This window comes from Pezoporus wallicus, unplaced genomic scaffold (assembly GCF_028554395.1).
Source record: "Pezoporus wallicus isolate ANWC-B61680 ecotype Strahan unplaced genomic scaffold, APGP_CSIRO_Pwel_v1 contig_3817, whole genome shotgun sequence".
Classification (NCBI taxonomy): domain Eukaryota; kingdom Metazoa; phylum Chordata; class Aves; order Psittaciformes; family Psittacidae; genus Pezoporus; species Pezoporus wallicus.
This window is the reverse complement of record NW_026635157.1, coordinates 10,083,842-10,103,988: the sequence shown is the minus strand read 5'-3', so window position 1 is coordinate 10,103,988 and position 20,147 is coordinate 10,083,842. Positions and strand designations below refer to the sequence as shown.

The 20,147-nt window shown below is 37.8% G+C and overlaps 1 protein-coding gene across 17 annotated transcripts in view; it reads right to left on the bottom strand.

Annotated features, from left to right (window-relative positions):
* Window positions 1-20,147, bottom strand: part of EPB41L2 (erythrocyte membrane protein band 4.1 like 2) — a 94,853-nt gene that overhangs the window by 48,270 nt on the left and 26,436 nt on the right. For 16 of the 17 annotated variants that reach the window (XM_057408505.1, XM_057408420.1, XM_057408396.1 and 13 more), the window contains 3 exons: window positions 16,377-16,458; window positions 10,165-10,643; window positions 8,625-8,837 (listed from right to left, as the gene is read on the bottom strand). In XM_057408505.1, coding sequence (XP_057264488.1) covers window positions 8,625-8,837; window positions 10,165-10,629 — 678 coding nt within the window. In that variant the 5' untranslated portion in view covers window positions 10,630-10,643; window positions 16,377-16,458. Of the gene's footprint in view, window positions 1-8,624; window positions 8,838-10,164; window positions 10,644-16,376; window positions 16,459-20,147 lie in introns of those variants that run through there. The other variant, XM_057408404.1, reaches the window with a different exon arrangement.

Here is a 20,147-nt window from a genome sequence, read left to right as displayed (position 1 = left end):
CTGCTAATGAAAAACAGGCTCAAGCCCGAGTTCTGTGGGCCAGGCATGAGGGAAAAGATTTGTTGTACTGGAAACGGAAGGTGGCAGGAGATGGAAGTTTTAGAGCAGATGGCCCACAGCACACGCTGATGGGGTAGATGAGAATTTCTTTCCACAGTTAAAATTTGAACATGAATGGCATGCAGTCTCCCAGTTTGAACCAACTCCTTCATGACTGTTCTGCTGTTCGGGGCATTTATCAATGAGGCCTCAACATGGCATTTTCAGAGGCCTGGCAACTTAAAGGAATTTTTGCATTTGCTCATCCTACAGATTTCAGTAAATGCCAAGCACCATTGCAATTCCACAGAAACGCCATCAAGTACCCCTGTGTAGGCCCTTGTGACACTGCAGCCATTGTCCCCCACAGACAGTGGCAGCACGCTCACAATATGCCCCAGCTCTGCCCCACTGGCCTGCAGCTCAGCTCCACTGCACAAAGCAGTAAGGCCAGGAGGGGAGGAAGGGAGAGAAAAGGAGGCATGCACTGAGCAAATACTGAAAGCATTGTTGCCTTATTCCCCAAGAAACTAAGCCTTTATTTATTCAAGATCGCATTGTTCAGCAAACATTACAGTCCTGGAGATCAGAAAATTTTCAAAGACAAACTGTCGTGGTTTAAACCCAGCCAGACAGCTCATTCACTCACTCCCCCCCTTTTTGCCCTCCCCCTACTCCCAGAGGGATGGGAAGGAGAATCAAAAGAATGCAACTCCCACGGCATGAGGTAAGAACAGTTTAGTAACTAAGGTATAACACAAATCACTACTGCTATCACCAATAATAATAATGATAAGGGAAATAACAAGGGAAGAGAATACAACACCTCAGCACCAGCTGACCGATAACTTGCCCCTCTCCTCCCCCCCCAACCCGACTGATACCTCCTCCAGCCCTGCAGTCTCCCAGCCCTTCCGGCTAACTCCCAGTTACCTCCTGGGCATGACATGCTGTGGTATGGAATACCTCTTTGGTCAGTTTGGGTCAGGTGTCCTGTCTCTGCTTCCTCCCGGCCTCCCTCCTCCCTGGCAGAGCATGAGGCTCAGAAAGTCCTTGGTCAAACTAAAACATCATTGTTATCAGCTCTGTTCCCAGGTGGAAAGTCAAAACACAGCGCAGCACCAGCTATTAAGAAGGAGAAAAACTGACTGCTACTGCTTAACCCAGGACACAAACTCATAAAATGAACACATTTAGTAGCACAAGCATCGAAGTATAGCAGTGGAAGTTAGAAGTCAGAGTCACTTTTGAAATGGGGAGCTAGGAATCTTAGCTCTGTTTGGTACTCTGAAAAATTTTACTCTTCAAAGAGACATGGCTATTTCCCACAAGAGTCTGAAGTAACCACTTTGTTTTCTTGAGAGCCTTACCTTCAGCTTAATAAAAAAAATCAGAAATATAAAGAACTGATTTGAAAGCAGGAAAAGTTTGAGAGGGATTAAAGAACCTTAGCCTGCTCAGATGCATGTATCGTTTTTCTTCCTAAATCACTGTGCACATCAGTCATCACACATTGCAAAGGCAAGTTCCAGGTATAGGTATTTCAGTAAAGGAAATGTAGAGATTAGTGCAGAAATAATGTATGCTATCATTAAGTCCATATATGGAGCGAGTTGCTAATTATGTAGCTTTATATAGTTCATAAACTAAAACCCATAGCTAATATGAACTCTTTCGGCATACAGAAACAAACTGGCCAAATTTACAGGAAATACATTTCAAATTTAACAGCAAAATATTGCAGTTTCTTATGTAGTTATAGTCAACAGAACTCTGATACACTGGCAATAAACACTGTATCTTTAAAGGTTTTTATAGCTTCTAAGTCCATGTAAGAAAAAACATCACCATGTCATGAAGGCCAAGTTATGTTAGTCTACATTCTAAATAATGGTATGATACAAAGATGTTACAGCATCAGAAAATGACATTTATAGAACTGTTGTGAATTCGAAAGCATAAGAAGCCTATCAGTATCAGCAACAGTTCTCATTATAAAATCCTTCTTATAAAATTAAAAGACTCCTAGTTTGTTTTTTACATATAGTTATATAGTTTTAAAAATCTGCAGGGGTATTTAATTTGAAAAAACAATCTTTTCAAGTGAAATTTCTTTGCAATCCCTTTGGGAAACAGGCATTGCTACATAGTTTAAAATAGATGGTAACATATAATTTTTCTGGAAAAAAAACATGCTCCTAGGAGAGCGTCTCTGAAGAAGAACTGATAGTAGAGAAGACAACCGCTGTGATCCAGTCATTTCAGAAGTTAGAAACTTTTTCATAGAAGAGCAGGGGACTTTAAGAAAGTCAACATCATGGTTTGCATAGCTTTTCAGTGGGATTCTCTTTCTGTTTCTACTAGCTCTTCGATATGTCAAGTGGGAGTTACAACATGTAAAATGATAATTGCTAACCTTATATATGTATAGATAAGCCTTTATGCATAGGTATACTCACACATATATGCTTGTGGATACAGCACAGCAGACATAAGCACTGAAAATAAGGAAATCTCCTTAGTCCTGATTCTAACATAAAATGGCAGTAAAAGCATACGTCCATTCCCAGGTCCTGCAAGAATGTGAGCGTATTCAGCCTAGCTATACAAACAGTCCAAGCAGTGAGGACAGGCTTGCAGAGCCAGTAGTTTAAAAGATGACAAAGTTATTCCAGTACACATTCCAAAAGTCTATTTAGACATCGCAGTTGCCACCACTTCATAAAACTAGAAGTAACAAAGTTTGTTGTTTACTTCCTTCTCACAAGAGGGGCAAACAAGAGCAAAGCAGTCACAGCAGACATACAGAATCCAAATTGTTACCCAGTTGGGAACTGGAATAAGGTATCATGGATCTGTTTGGCTATAAAAGAGTTGCCAGCTACAAATACAAAATAAACACAGCTACCAGTCCTGTTCAATGCATTTATCAATGATCTGTACATGCAGGAGCTGAATGCACCATTAGCAAGTTTGCTGATGATACCAAACTGGGTGGTGCTGCTGACTCTCTCAAAGGACAAGAGGTATCTAGATACATTGGAGCACTGGGCTATGATTTAACGGGATGAAATTTAACAAGAACAAGCGCTGAATTCTGAGCCTTTGACAGAGTAACGCCAGAAGTATATGTAAGAACACAAGTGTAAACTGGGAGAGCAGTGCCTGGAGTCCTGGAGGTCACAGGCCTCAATGGCTGATCGCAGCCTATCCTGGGACCCCCACCCTAAGGGCCCAGAAGACAAGTCTCAGTCCATGCCTGAGCAATGTTGTAGGTATGCCTGTCTCTGACCCTGTCTCCTGGAAGTCTTGGGGCCTGCACTGTAGAGCTGCTTTCCTGGATAGACCTGACTCCTCATCTCACTGGCTGGTCATGCTCCTCAGGAGATGCCCAGTCCCAATTCTTCTTCAACCTGGAGTCTCTCAGAGATGTTTCCAAGAGCAGCAAAACTCCCCCAGCCTGATCTAACTTGAGGGCAAGAAACCTTCCCTTGCCTGGCAGGACACCAGTGGGTGTTCCAAAGCACTGCGATCCCCTAAGCAACATTTGTGCATCCCATTTCTTACAGCTGTTGCTCCTGGCTCTGCAGGGGATGACAGCAGCAAACTCTTCAACGTTCCTCAAAAAGGCATTCCATTGGTCTTTCCACTGCTATACAGCCTAAAAAGGCCTTTTATCTTCTGACACTTCTAGGTGTTGGTGCCTTTTCTCATTTGAGGAGATGGCATCTGTTCCCCAACAGCTGAGGTAGGATTTCAGTCCATCAAATGAGCTTTAAATACGCCCCAAGTAGGAGCTGTCCTTGCAGTGGAAAGCTTCTTGTGCCATTCAGCTTCCAAGGACAAACTTAGTGCTGCTACTCTTCTCTCAGGCCACGGCAGAAACCAACCCTGAATTTCATTCGTACTTTCCTTAATTCAGGGTTAAACACTGATCACTGTACACTAAGGAAGCATATTTTTACTTTGTATTAGCAAACTGTAAGTAACCACAGAAACTATGTCAACTCCAATTCATTTCACTTGTTCATACGTGCATAAATGCGGTCAATGCTGGCAACCTTTAAATGCCTTCTGTTATAAATATTTAATTAGACCACTGACTGAATGCAGTAAACAAACCCAACAGGATCTTCATTTACTTCTAACTAAGAATCATTATGCAGTTAGCACTCTTTTGTTTGCTTAAATTGTGTTATCTACTAAACCCCAGACTACGCTTAAAGCAGAAAATCTGAACAAATGTTTACCTCAGATTCCAGATAAGACAAAATTTCCTCTCAACTACCTAAGAAACCACAGAAAAAGAAAAAGCAAGCTGATTCCGCTATCATGAAAGCAAGAGGCACATGTGGATCACTCTGAAACAACTTATATGTGCTCCCACAGATGTCAGTTACCAGGAAAGCAGTAGGTCAAAATTATGTCACTTGCACTGTGCACTGTCTTTCATACAGAAGTTAAAAACTGCTTCTAGAAATCTCAAACATTCCAACAGGCTACTCACTCAAACTATTAAAACTCAACTGCCATTACATCTCACAAATACTACACTACTGAATCATGAAGTTATTTTATCCCTTAATATAAAGGTTCTTACAGAATCTTTAATATAAAGGTTCTGTAATTTCACAAAGATTCAGTCTTTCACTATTTTTGGCAAATACCACTGTCTTTCATACTCACATACTTTGACAAATCTGATACAGGAATAATAACATACGAGTGTAAGTGAACTGAACTCTCTTTAAAGAAAGTAGTAAAATATAACTGAAATTTCTTAACAGTTAACAGCCTGTGAAAGTTGTTTCAAGTCATGCTCCTCCAGAACTATTCAAACAATAGTTTTGTCCTCCTTCCTCCTCTCCCAGCATTCACACATTACTCTGAAGAGTATGATCTCTAAGACTTACAATTATAGTGCTGAAATAATTTAATTAATTGCTTATGTTCTATGTATGCATATGTTGTGTACCTGTAACTCATCTACTTTAACAGAATACTTAAATACTATTTTTGTGATGCACTTCAGAAGTTTTCTAAAGAGAAAGAACTTTGGACATCTTTAAAGCTACAGAACACAGAAAATAAAACTATTATGTTAATATGGAACCTGTGGACTTAAGGAATTTTATATATTTTAGAGTAAAAGCTACAGAGCTTAAATATAACAATCCAATTGAGGTTATTTTGCTTCCTTACAAAACTTTCAGGTTCCTAACCCCCAAAATAAAGCATGTTTGAAGAGTGGCTGGCATGCAAGTACATAACACAACTTCCACTTAAATTTTTTAATTCTTCAGAGCAAGCAGCCAAGATAGAAGTAAAAGGCCAGAGAGATCCATTTTATCAACTATCCCAATACATCAATGCAGAGATGCTGATGATAGAATTGGCTGAGAAATCAAAGACCATGAAACACTATGAGAATTTCAAATTACAATGAACTGAGGAATACATTTCACCTGGTACAAGGCTTAGTTTCATTACACTAACAGTTCATGGACTTTTCTTGGCAAGAGTGGAGTAGTGTATGTGGAGAAGCTACACTGAAGAAAAATACTACAAACCAGGTCCTTCAAATTTATATCTACAAAAGCAAAGTAAAAGTAGATGAGAAAAAAAAACACAACAACACCTGAAGGAAATCATCACAACAGAGACTGAAATACTTGCTTAAACAGTTCTGTGGAAAAAAAAAACCCCAACTATGGACTTAAAATTCAAACTAGCAAGTTGATACCAGTCAGAAAACCTAATAAGGCAAAATAAAGAGTTCTAAGGAGAAGAGAACAAACAGATTACTCTCAGAAGTAATAAATTAATTTACAAAGTAACCCTCAAAATGGAGAAATACCTGGGATGCACTTTATGTTGGAAGCCAAACATCAACCATGTTAGGCATGCCCTGGGCAACACAAAAGACACGCAAAAACAAGCCAGAAGAAATAATACTATTTTCAAACAAGACTAGGTGGCTGCAAAAAAGAACTCTGTAATTATCAATATACAAAACATACACAAATTTTCTCTCATACTCCTTCAGTTAAAAACAAAGCCACTGCCACACATGGTATCACACAGCTCTCAACTGCCAACTCTAAAAAGATTCTTGAGCAGTATCGGAACTATTACAAAAACCAATCTGTGGTAGCGACGGCAGAAAACAAGTAACTCCACATACACAAACTGACTTCAGTCATATCACAACCACAGGACTTCACCTATTCACTTATATTAATCCCTTTACTTATCTCAGCTTCGTAATACAGAATTCAAGTGATAAGGACTATAGCTGAACTCGGTTTTCAACAAATTAGTATTCTATGATATCAGGTTGTCTCTTGATAAATACTAAATTTCTAAAAACATCTAGTGAGGCATAGAGAACCTGGTCCAGACCAACCTCTATACAGCTTTTGCTGCTAAGTCTAAATCTCAGGGATAACACACTTTTAAAAAGTAATCCCAGGTAAACTTCTTCTGTTAAACAGAACCTTAACTAAAACCTGTAACTTCTTTTCCAATACAATCATTTAATGCATTCTATAGAAGCTCACTAGCATTTTGTTGAACTTTTTTTTTAAGTTTGAATAATATACTTTCTATAACCAGTCAACTTTGAAAAATTAGCCCAATTCAATTTGTACCAAACATGCCACTTGGCAAAATAAAGAACAAAACCAGCTTCAACTGGGAGGAATGGGGAGGCTGTTTTTGTACAAGACGCTGTATGAAAAAAGGTCCAACTATTTCCATATCCAAAATTCAAAACTCATGTTATCAAAAAATTAATTATGTTGAAGTGTTTTAAAGCACTGGAGCTAAAGAAATGCAGCCACAAATATGTCTAGAACTATATGAAGCTCAAAAAGCAAAAGGGAAGATAAGCTGGATAGAAATCTAACTATCACGTGGGTAGAAGCTTAGAGAGCAATTTCTGGTCTACTGAAATTGCAGTTTTTTCCTAAGCACACACCCTATTGTCAGAGATTATTTTGTTCTTTCAAGAAAAATGAAAAACAAGATAGACAGGAAAAAGAATGGAAATTAAAGTTTAGGAAAAACAAAAAAAAAAGCCAGAACTGAGACACACGAAGAGAGCTACTACCTGAACCTATACTTACTTTTTTAAATGAAGGAAAACAGAGGGAAATAAAAAGATAGGTGTCAGACCAAAGAACTGGCCTAGATCACTAAATTCAATGAGCAGTTACAGAAGAGAGCTGCCATTTTAGAAACTGTTTAACAGGGACTGTTAGGGTTAATATGCCTGAATTAATCTGTAGTACCAAAAAGTATAAAATATCAAACTGCAGTCTTCCAATTGGACAAGCGTGACAAGCCTAAGGAAGTTTTTCATTATTTAGAAATTTATTGTCTTACTCAAAAAAGCTAAAGAAAAATCGTCATTTGGACAATAGTGAAAAACATATGAGACTTTATGGAATTGCTTTTTCCTGCAAGCAAAAAAAGTCAGAATTTGTCACCTTGCTAGAAGGACCACATATAAAACTATCAATTTTGAGAACCTAAGACATACAAAAAAAGTTTCCCTCAAAAATATGACAAATATTTTATACTGAATTATGTTGTTTCTCCATTTGCACTTTTTCAGTTTTCCTTAATAATAATTTAATGTTAATACCATGGGCACTGCCATCAGTTTTTATTTGACAGAGTATGCGTGCAATGTGCGTTATATAACTGTTAATAATTTAGACTAACGTGCTTAGAATTCCTGAATTATATTTCTACAATGGCAAAATACAGCTATAATTATTTGATTTATCATGAAAGTTTAAGATGGCAGTTAGAAAAATACAGGGTTCTAGCAAAAACAGTCTGTAAAATAACAGCAATGTAAACAATGTATTTTTCAGTTTTACTTCCTTATTAACAAGTACATTTAAAGAATTGCCTCTAACACAAATAAAATATAATGAAGTTCATCTACAGTGTACAGAAAAGACTGGAAGAGGCATCAGGAATGTCTCAGCCATGGAAATTGCTCCAAACTAAAAACTGTATTACTAGAAAGTCAACTGAGGTAAACTGGGCTTCCAGCTTTGTGCTTAGACTGCAGAGGTTTTGTTTATTTTCTTTTTAAATCTCGTATAATTTATGTTACTTTGTAAAGGCAGAACTAAAATATTTACCCAAACACTAAATATTACTAAAGGGAGACTAAAGAAAAGATCAGCATCAAAAAGTGATCTACTAGGATCCACTGAAGAGATCATGGACTGGTATTTCAATTACCAGTTGAAGCAGCTTTCTGAGACTTTATTATTTTGGTAAAGTAACAGAGTATAAAGAGTTCTCCATGTATTTAAGAACATGAATTCATCTATAAAATTGCAGTCAGCACTGCTCATGTCCCATAAATTATTCCAATGAACATATAAAATAAGCTGTTTCTACTCCACTTTCTCCCCCTCCTTAGTTAATTTTGCTTCTGTTCTTACAGAAAATTCTCATTTATTACAAATAATCAAACTTATTTCTTGCCAACCAACTTAACTGAATCATGATAGATTTAAAATATCAAAAAAAAGAGTTCTTATAGAAACTTGATCTCTTACCTCTAGGTCACAGCTGTACTCCATGCCATCCAGAAGCATCACTTTACACTCCACAGTTTTAATTTTCTTGGGAGACTTCTGAGGAATGTTTTCTGGTTTAGTTTCAGCTGTCTGCACTTCTTTTGTCTCCTTTTTTTCTTTTCCTTCCGGTTTTTCTTCCTTTTCCTCTGCAACTTGCTCTACTTTTGTTTCTTTACCATCTTCTTTGGCAGGCTATACAAAAACCAATTAAAAAAATAAACTCAGGAAGCTGGGTATTTTTAATTTGTTCATAAAGCTTTCATTAAAGTTATGCACATACGGGAAGCACAATAACCAGTGTAAGCATTAAGGTCTTCCTTTGGGGACCAGATATTCCTGCTCTCAAACCACAGAAGGTCCTTTCCTGGTTTGAGGGTTTGGTTTTATTTTATTTAAAACGAGATAATATTTCTAATGTTTTACTGGCTTTTTTTTCCCCTAACAGAAAAAAAATCTAAGCTCCAGGATATATACAAAACTAAAACCCAAGCAATTATGAAAGTCAGGTTACACCAAATGACAGGATGTTTGAGGTTGGAAGGAATATCTTGAGATGATCTAGTCTTACAGCCCTAGGACCTCTTGAGGTCCACCTACAGCAGTCTGCCCAGGACCATACCCAGTTGGGTTTTGAGTATCTTCACATATGGAGACTCTGGACAACCTGTTTCAGTGTTTGCCTCATCATCAGGGTAAACGAGACTTTTTTGTGATTTGAGATGGAATTTCACGGTTTTTGTTTATATCCCTTGCCTTTTGTCACTGAACTGCATACCACTGAGAAAAGCCTGGCTCCTTTTCATTCCTTCACTTCAGGTATTTTATATACATTGATAAGATTCTCTTTGACCCTTCTATTCTCCAGGCTGAACAGTATCAGTTCTTTCAGCCCCTCCGCATGTGAAAGATTCTTTATGCCCTTAATCACCTTCACCTCCATAGAATGTGAGATTTGAGTGTTAAGAACTGGCATGCAACTTCTCAAAAAGCAAGACTCTGGAGCACTGCAGTAGGTGGCATTAGGCTTGGCACTCATCACCAACCTCTTAGAATGAATCAGTAAGGACAGTGACTACAAGCACGGTTTCTAGGTAAAGGATAACAAAAATTGAGATTATAAGGACTCAGAGATAATCTGTTTGCTATTTGTTGTGGTTAAGTCACTAAGGAAGTATTTATGTGATCCAACAGCTGCAGAGGCAAAGCTGACTTTAAGAAGCTTCTACTCTGATCCCTGCTCGTTTCTACCACAATGATGCAGGTTAAAAGTTCCTTTGCCAAAGCGTGAAGTTTTGTTTTTTTTTTTTTATTAACTGGAGTGAAAAAGAACTGCCACAGAGTGGGAACCTTTAAAACCAGGTATGCTTCTCATACCAACCCAACTACATTAAAGAAGGCAGATAGTAGCTGTCATTTTTTCCCCGATATGATCTAACAAAACTTTACATGAATTACAGAAATCATGAATCAGGTTTCAGTAAAATTGCTCCAAATCATCTCTTAGCCTTTCCACACGTACCTGTGTTTCAGCACTACTAACAGAGTGATTTTCTTCTTTGTCATCTGCTTTAGCATTTTGCCGATTTTCAGCCACTAATACTTCTAAGCTCTTTTTTGGCTGAGACACCCCCTCTGGTGTTTGGCATTCACTTCCTTCAGCTATTGGTTCCCCTATCCTCTTCTTGGTCTCATCTTTGGGCTCTGCCAAGGTGTAAGATTTTTGTTTCTTAAGCCAGGGGGGAAGGAAACGAGAAATACCCTTGCTTTCAGGTGAAGTTTTTTCCTTCTTCTGGCTACTTGGACTACTTTGGCTAGTTGGTGCTGGGACAGAGGAAGAATCTTTAGCTTCTTCAGAGAATGTTTCCTTGGACTTTTGATTTTCTAGAGTCTCTGATGCTTCTTCAGGCTTGTCCTTGGCTTTCTCTGGTCCCAGCTGATCAGAATCCTTCTTTACTTCAGTCTCTGAGCCAACTTCAGTTGTCATTGTCACAACTAACACTAAAAGAAGCAACAATAATTCTGTTATGTAACATCACTACTTTTAGTGACAAATTATTTGCAGTAACTTGTAGTAATAGTGCACAAGAGTTTCTAAAGTAAAATTACTTGGTTAAAGAAACACTCCTTTTTAAATTCTCTACTCAAGTAAAAGCAATAAGCTAAAACTTAGTGCTCTGCACATATTGTCAAAAGTACTGCTCTAGACAGACCTGCCAATAGTTTCCTTCCCCTTTAATCTTAACATTACTAGTATTTCTTGGAAAAAAAAAAAAAATCACTAGAATAAACAAATTTTGTTAGCTGTGTGGCACTGTATTTTGCTGCATTACTTTGAAAACTCAGTAATTATTTTTTCCAATTTACTGCAGTGAGCCAACAAAAATAAGCATACCAGGATCCAACGAACAAAGCTTAAAGTGGTTAGATTCCATTAGCTGTTTTAAGAAGGTTGTAAATAAACACCAGTGACAATTAGATTTTAAACTGATGGTCTCTCTGGCCTGAAGGTTAGCATGTTAGTAGTTACAATCACGTAACTAAAACATTGGATGCTCTCTATTATAATCGATTGTCATCAATGCCTGCCATTAGAATCAGGAGGCTACCAGTTCAGGACTCCTGCTGAGAACGCAAAAGCTGCTGCCCTTACCCCTGCCAAAAAAAGTCAAGGAGAGAGTAGCCTAATTCAGGCTTGATGCAGTTAACTTGCATAACACTTTAAACTGCACTTCATGCCAACTGGAAACTAGTTCAGATCACGAGGTGGCAGCAACACGTTGCCTCCAGGTTTCCAAAGCATATTCATAAGTAGTCAGACAAAGTTAGACTAAGCCATTAGGAAGCTAACAGATGCCTAAATATACAAGAGATATGCCCTTCTGGCAAAAGGGATGAACAATACTAAGCCAAAGGAAATAAACTTGACAGTTACCTTAGTAAGAAGCTTAGACATGGGAACTTTGAACCATCTGCAGGCAAACTCACATTAAGCAAACATCTTGAGACCAAAAGTAACTACAAGCTGCGGGTATTTATTTGTTTTTTACTTTAAAATTCACTGTCTAAAGCAAAACATTTGCCAACTGGGGAAACTGAAGGAAAAGTTAGTATCTTTACTGCTACACTAGACTTCTGAACACATGTCAAACTTAAGTATTAGTTATGCAGCCATTTCTTTCACTTTTTAAAAAACCCTTCAAGTTTTAATACTATTAATAAAGCTAGTTGTGATAAAGTATTAATATTTAAGTATTATTTATCTCAGACGTAATAGACCTCTGAAAAGCAGGTTTCTGTTGAATTTGCTATTTAAAGCCACATATTAGTATGTTAGTTTTAAAGCTGCTACCAGTCAAATTCCATTTTGCTGTCACTTTCATATACACATAACTGTTGCTGTCCTTTCCTAATGGTAGGTATCAATCTTAATAATGTAAAAAATTATTATCAAAATAATATATAGAGAGCTATAATCTACTTTCCCTAAGAGAAAAATCCAAACTTCTGCTGATCAGAGATTAGCAATCCACTCCACTTAATAAAATCAAATGGAGATTTCATTATTAACAGACATGGTGGTGATTTTTTTCTCATGCACCTCTAAGAATGAGCCAATTTCTTTCCCAAAAGTAGCTTGAAAACTTTTAGAAAAAGTGATAAATCTTAAAAGAAGCTACAGGAAAGAAAAATCACTGCATTCCCTGCATGGTTTTTTTACTTTCCAAAATATGCACAAATAAATTTACACACTAATAATATTATACCCCACTCTCAAAATTAAGATCGTATTTTGTTTATACAGTCAAATAGGAGGCATCTCCAGAGAATTCCTTAGAACTAAGCAAACTAAATCACCCTGTAAGCATGTCCCTATGGTATTGTTTTAACAATAAAAGAAACTGAGGATACCAAGTTACACATCTTAACTGATTAAATCTAGACAGGATAGCAGTGGGTGATACAAACTTGCTCAGTATAATAAAAGAAAGGTTCTGCATCTCCAAGTGTCCAGGCTTCATAATCGAAGGTATAGTTAAAAGGAGAACTTGGCATTATACTATAGAAGCAAGGGAAACTTGCTACAGCTCCTGTATGACCAGGTCTGTCCATGCTCATTTAATGCCTTTATTTGATGCTAACAGCAGGAGGTGATTTCTTTTAAGAGCTCTATTTCCTGTAAGCTTGCAACTTCAGTGCTTTTCCAGGGGAAAAAAAAAGGTTAGAAATAGGGAGGGAAAACGTACAAAGCACACCTCTTTGCTAAGCCTGTAGATTTCTTTATACTCCCTGTAGTCTACGAATGAACTTTTAAGTGATGGATGAATTTACTGAACAAGAGCAATGACCAGGAGTGTAAGAGATAGTCTTCCCAAACTTCCCAAAATATGTATCTTCTTTATCACGAGCTTGGCATTATTTTTTTTTTTCTAGAGTTTCATTTTGGCACAAGAACTATGCACCCCTTGAGAAATGGAGTATCAGGTCTACGTGCCCTTCCCTGCACTGAACAGACTGCAGACTCGGCTTTTTTTGCGAGTCTCAGTAGTAGCCACAGGGCAGAAGCCTGTCAGAGCCCACCCGTTTCCCATGCTGTGACAACACTACCGGAGCTGGGGCCTGAACTGATCTCATGCCATCACAGCTCTTCTCTGGAGGCTTAGAAGGTAATGCATTGACCAAGAGACTACCACGAACAATCCTATGCCACATATTGTCAAAGACACCCAAAAATTATTTCTTATAAAGCTTCACAGTTCACAGAGAAGCCTAATGCAATAATGCAGCTGATTAGAGAACTAAAGGTTCTTATTATAATTCAAACTGTTGGCGCAGTAACAGTATTTCCTGCTAAAAATATTTTTCCCAAACACAAAGACAAGTAAAAAAAAAAAAAAAAAAAATCACCCTTTCTCCTTATGATTCTGGTCCAACTGCCTCCTAAACTGGAAGCTTATTTGCAAGGAGGCACCCAGGCGAGCAAGCTGCCATTGCCAGTCTGTACACTGGTCAGCAGATGGTGCCATAACAGTTCTAAAAATCAGTACCACATTTCAAAGGTCGAACTTTTCAACAGCACCAATACTCCAATTTCAACTGTAATTCCCAAATTATGACAAGTAATCGAATGCTTTCACAGGAGTATTAACGTAACATATTGTAATAAATATAACTTCAGAGCCAAACAGTGAATTACTACTCCATGACAAAAAAAAAATTAGTTACATGTGTACATGAACATGTGTGTGCCTAAGTATATGCCCATATTCACACAGCATCTAAGCTTATCTCCAAGAGCAGAAATGGCACAAAATGGTGTCTCCCCTAAGGGTGCTATGTCTATCAAATACAGTTTCCAGAGAATTCCAGGTGCATCACAGTGGCAAGCAGCCTCAGAGTTAATGCAACTACACTGATAATCATCCTTTTACCTAGATAGTGAAGTCACTATTCAAAACAACAGGTATTCTGTTAGCCCTCACGTTTACATTCATAACAACCATTACACAGTTGGATGTTTGCAAGCACACTTTTCCCTCCCAAATACAGTAGCCTACCTGAGTGACTAGGAAAACATTTTTACTCTTATATAAATACTGAAATATCATTAAGTCTCTAAAACTAATTTTTGTAGTGCTAGAAAATTACTGCAGATGTCTCATCATTCCCTGCAATACACAGAACACGCAGGGACTCTCCAGAAAAACTCTGATAAATCCCTACATAGGGTGGTGTGAACTTAAAAGATACCTCTGAAACAGCAATATAAGACAAGTAGTAGAGTAATTCTGAAGATCACTGTGAAAACAAAACAAACTAAAATCAAGGCTATAGACAGCAAATGAAAGAAGACAAAGCTATTTTTCTCTAAAATTGCCAAGTATCAGCAATCTAGATAGCTTTATTGTGAAAATGTTCAATTAAGGTGTCAAATTCTTATAAAGCCATCTCTAGGGAAGTGACCTCAACTCTTTGCAAAGTGAAAGCAGAATCCAGGAACACTGCTATTTCTCAGAATCTTTTTCCTGCTAAAGCAGCAGGACAACACCATGTATCTATATCCTATCACTGAAGTGCTCTGAACTTTTCAGAAAACACCTGCTGCAGGGCATCTTTATTTTGTTTGGTGAATAACATAGTTATCGCAATCCATATACAACTTAAAAGGATTTGTTTTAAAGGAAAATTCAGTGGAAGAGATACAACTCTCCAGAAAGCAAAGACAATACTACGAGACACAAAACCAAGAGAGAATTCTTTAAAAAGAGAAAGACAGTTCTTTAAACAGCTTTACTACACTGGGTAGCAGCCTAAAAACATGTAAAAAAAACACAGATTAATATTAGAAAGTCCTGTGTCCCAAACTAAATGAAATGCATTGAGAAACTGCATCATCTGTGTAATAGCACTCATGCAACATGAAAAGCTCATTGTAAAAATAAACCACAAAACCAACCCCAAAACTTTCAGTAAAACCAGAACATAAATACCATTCAAGTTCTATATGCAGCCAAGTTGTGATGCCCACATCAACATTTCTTTGAGATTGCATTTAAGCAAATATACATCCGGCAGCTCTCTCATTGCTAGCTGTATCATACCCAGAGGCAACAGGAAACTGTTCCTTCTGTATTTTCAATCTACAAATACTCTGATAGGAAAAAAAGGGGAAAAAAAAAAAGAAAAACAATCTCAAACAGCAACTTCAAGTTGAGAAATCTCTCTCTGCCAGAGTACACATGCACATATACAATCTGTTGTTTATCAAACTGGTTTTGTGCTGTTCCCCAGAACTGAAAAAAAATGTTGTAAGCTGATGAGAATCCCAACAGCCTTTTTGAAAAAGGCTCTACTGAACAAGAGTGAGTGACCCCACCCAGGCCCTGACACTGCTAAAGGACATGCTCAGTGGAAAACTGGGATTAAGTTCCAAATTCATTCCAGCAGCCAGAAAATGAACATGGGTCAAGAGACAGCTCTGTTTTCCTGTTATCTGTCCAACAAACAAAGAACAACAGAGTCTGAGAAAAATCTCTGCCCTATCTTTAAAATCAACATTGCAAGTTTTCACTGTTCACATTAAACCCTCACAATAGCCACAATTTTAGAGATTAAAACCAGCACTGAACATTTGGTTTTAGCAATTTTGCCCCTCCAAACTCCATTCCTATCCTTTCACCCCATCTGACCTCTCCAAATGGCTGTTTCTATAACAGCGCTACTATTCCACTGAAGCACAGGCAAACATGTAATTTTTTCCAATTCCTTTTAAAGGGGAGTGGGGAAGGAATCTCTGTTCTGTAAATTATTTAGCTTGTTCTGATTTAGAGGTAATTGATTTCTAGATGCCACAGTAAATTTCTCATTTCCAACTTTTATTCTTTCTGTTTATAATCTCTTGGAAAGATTAAAACCAGTTTCTTTTCATACTTACAACATTAAGTTTACTCTTGCATAAGGTATGCTTCCAAGGCACTTATAATAACATGGGCAATCAAAGCACTTTCCAACTCAGGCTGAAAAATCATGTACTATTACCTGAGAATTTTTTTTTAACAGCAAACTGAGAGGCCCCAGTGAAATAAATCTCTAGATGCTGGAATCCCAGACGCATATCACTGTTTTGACAAGTATCCATTTCCTCTTCAGTGGGAGTCATACAGAAAATTATTACCATCTCGCATGTCTAGGAAATGTACAACAGCATGCAAAAGAGGGAAATAATCACAACACCAGGACTGAAGGTCAGGAAGAGAAATGAGAAACAACTAATCTGTGCTTTTGGTAGAACACTGGTGACAGTACTGACAATCCCCTACAAGCAGAACACATTTGTAAGTAGTTTTCATAGGCAGATATAACCATTAGCTTTATTTCACCAATACGCCGTGGCTGAATGTCATACAGACACTATCAAGATCACATTCAAAATTCCTGTTAGCTTTTTATTTCAGCCAATCCAACATAAGAAAAATGGCCAGAAACCAACTGAAAAATGCATTAAGACAGTTTGCTCTGTCATGTACAAGAATAGAGTTCAATAGACAAACATTGTTTACAAAGCTTCAGGGTGTAAACAGACACAGAAGTGCCTTTTTTGGCAGCAACATCAGTTCTGTATTTCAACTTCAAAGTGCACTTCATCTTTGCTTGAGTCAAAGATAAGCACTATAGAGAGAACAGCTCTCTTTGGCAACCCAGTTTAACAATACTGGCTGATGTTTGCACATTACCAAGGGAAACAAAAACTTGGATGAAAGTGACATTAAAATAATAAATTATTTTATACAGGTGACAGATGTAGGATCTTCTCATGCTACTATTTCTTAATACCAATTTTCCTGTATTAGGATGCCAGCTGAAATACAAAAATTGATAAGACACCACTTACTACCAATAACGAGGTCTGTTTTCAAATACTTGATTAAATGGCATCCCTGGCAATTAATCTTAAACAAGCTTAATCCAAATTCCAAGTAAGTGCAAATTTTCAAGCTATACAGTGAAGTATTTCAGGGTTTTTGCAGCTAACTTGCAGCTCTCTCTGTACTGGGTATGTCAGTATCAGTATGTGAATCAACTGCTGAAGAACCTGCAAAGATCATGACACACATGCAAGTAAGCAAGCCCAGGCTGCTAACAGTACAGCATTATTTTATAGAAAATAAACAAAACAAAAAAACAATAGTTAAAAGCATGGTAATTTACAACTGCTGCTACAAAGAATAAATGGTATTTCGTATTCCTTGACAGCCATCCTACATTCCACAAACCTCAGAAGTTAGCCATCTGAGATGTCTTGTGTCGGCGCTTTCATTTTTATGTTTGCAGCTAGCACAAACTAGCCGAGTCTTTCGTGTGGTACTGGAACAGAAGTATTCCACTGAAACAGAAGAACCAATTTGCCCAGTGTCATGCCCGCCCCCCCATCCCCCCCAGTAATTATAATACACGTAAAGTGATTTATGTAAAGCAGAACAATGCAAACATCTCCCTACATATTTATGTTTACTGGAATATATAATGAAGTATTGAAACTACAGCTAATACTGCTCTTCAGGAATGTATGCATCTGGTGTTCCTATGGGAGCATAACATTGCCAATCCCAAGCAACAGAAAGCAGTGACGGGGAGATGACTCTTAGCTGAGCGAATAAAATTGGCAGTCTAAAGTTCATCAATCCCATAGGCTCTTCGAATGCTGGTATCTGATTAGAAGAATGAAAATATCAGCAACTTTCTAAAAGCTTCCCACTTTTCATGGCAATGGTTTCGCAACTAACAACATTTAAGCCATGGCAACATCTTCAGGCTAGACAAAGTGAAATGATTCCACAGAGGTCAGAAACAAGTCTAATAATACAAAGAGAGGGGGGAAAAGCAAAATAATTTTATGTTAATAATGCTGGGTTTGTGCCTCGACTGCAGCACTTAACATGTTTGTTAGTCATCTAAGTGCTTTAGCTGTTTTGTGCTTTCTGGAAGGACATTCCCAGCATGAAAGACTGTAATATAAAACAGATAACAGGATATGCATGAAAGTCCCAAGGGAGTAACTATTTAAACAAAGTTTTCTTTGGAGAGTTAGGGAAAGACAACAGATAAGAGAGACTTAGAATAATTCATTTGTGAACACCAAGAACAAGGTGGGGAGGAGTATTTAGAACTGGACTGTAGACAAAGAAAAAAAGATGGTGACTTGCCAAACCACAACTGCAATGACATTCCCATGTAAATACACATCAAAACTGCAGTTTACTGAAGCGGCCTCACCCATTGCAGGAAAGCCTTTCAATGACCACATACAAATGGGGATGCTGTATTATTACAGTAAGCTTTCAGGCCAATTTAAGTAGAGGCTTTATTCTGCCTTCTTGGGCTATATTTTCAGTTTTCATTCTATATATCCCGAAAAATTTCAAAGCCTTGAAACAGTCCAAGGCAAACACAAATCCAAGCTGACAGCAATTCATCATCTACCTGTTTTATTACACAAACCACACAACACAGCATTATGAACACCGTATCAAAAATACTTCTTTCTTTGAATGAAACTCCCCATCTGCATTGGTGTGGGGTTTTATTTGCCTTATTTTGGGCTCATCAGTTTCAGGCTGACTGACCAAATGTTTGAAAGCATATTTACCACACTGCTCTCTATGGGTACGCTTCTCTCACATTTAATCTTAGATCCAACACCACAATAGAGCTCATAGAATCATAGAATAGTTAGGGTTGGAAAGGACCTTAAGATCATCAAGTTCCAACCCCCCTGCCATGGGCAGGGACACCTCATATTAAACCATCTCACCCAAGGCACTGTCCAACCGGGCCTTCAACAGTGCCAGGGATGGAGCATTCAGAACTTCCCTGGGCAACCCATTCCAGGGCCTCGCCACCCTTACAGTAAAGAACTTCGTCCTTATAGCCAATCTATAGTTATGCATTTCCTCCATCCTAAATATCTAATTTTTCCTTAACTCTTAAGTACTTCAGAATATAAAGCAACAAGAAAGCGAAAAACGGTAATTCATTTAAAATTCTTCTTGACCATAGTACACTGGTGAACAAATTTTTTTGAAGGAACATATTCTTGTGTGGAAGCAATGGAAAGTATAAATTGACAAAAAGAACACCTGACTCAGACTTTTGTTTAAAATTGCATCACGTTCTCTCAGAAATCAAGATCACTTGAACAACAGTTCCCAAAGTGAGATGTCAAGAGACCAACTGGAGCTCTCATCCAGATGAAGTCTGGGATGTGCTAGTCTAAGACGTAGAAGCTCATATGTTTAGGCAGACAAGTAAGACTGAAAAATTCTAGCCCTTGGAAAATGTGTACATCTGTGTATCTGTGTTAAGATGGAAGAAATACATACATATAATATACGTGAGTTTTGGGTAACAGGAGGAACACCATGTGAATTAATGTTCAATAAATTCAGTAACAAGTGTCAATACAGAAACACAGCAAAAAGGAATAGCTCTCAATTTTCTATGCATTTTATTATGAAAAAAAAAAAAACACCTTGGGAAAAAGAAGCTAACAAACAAGCTAAAGAACGTAAAGACACCAGTGGAGAGAAAGTCAGAAGTAAAATATGGGACGGGGGAGGGAAAGAGAAAACAGGAAACAGACACTGAAGACAAAACAGGAAAAAAAAGGTCATGATTTGTGTAATAGCCAAAAAACTGCAGTGAGGCCCAAAAGGGGAGTGGGGTGGGAAGACACCAGAATCCCACTATGGGCTAAGTTATATTGCAGAGCGCACCAGACAGACCACAAAGTCTCCAAGTGCTGCTGTATCTTCAAGCGCTTGGCTGGAGGAGATCCAGCAACTGTCATTTCACCCTCACATATAAAATCCTACCCAGCAAAGAAATTTAACCACAAAAGAATTTATGCAAGAAAGGGCAAATACCCACCTACAGGACTGGGAAAAAGCAAAACCCTTAAATCTGTTGCCTTTATGCCATACTGTTTCCACAGAAGAATTTATTTTA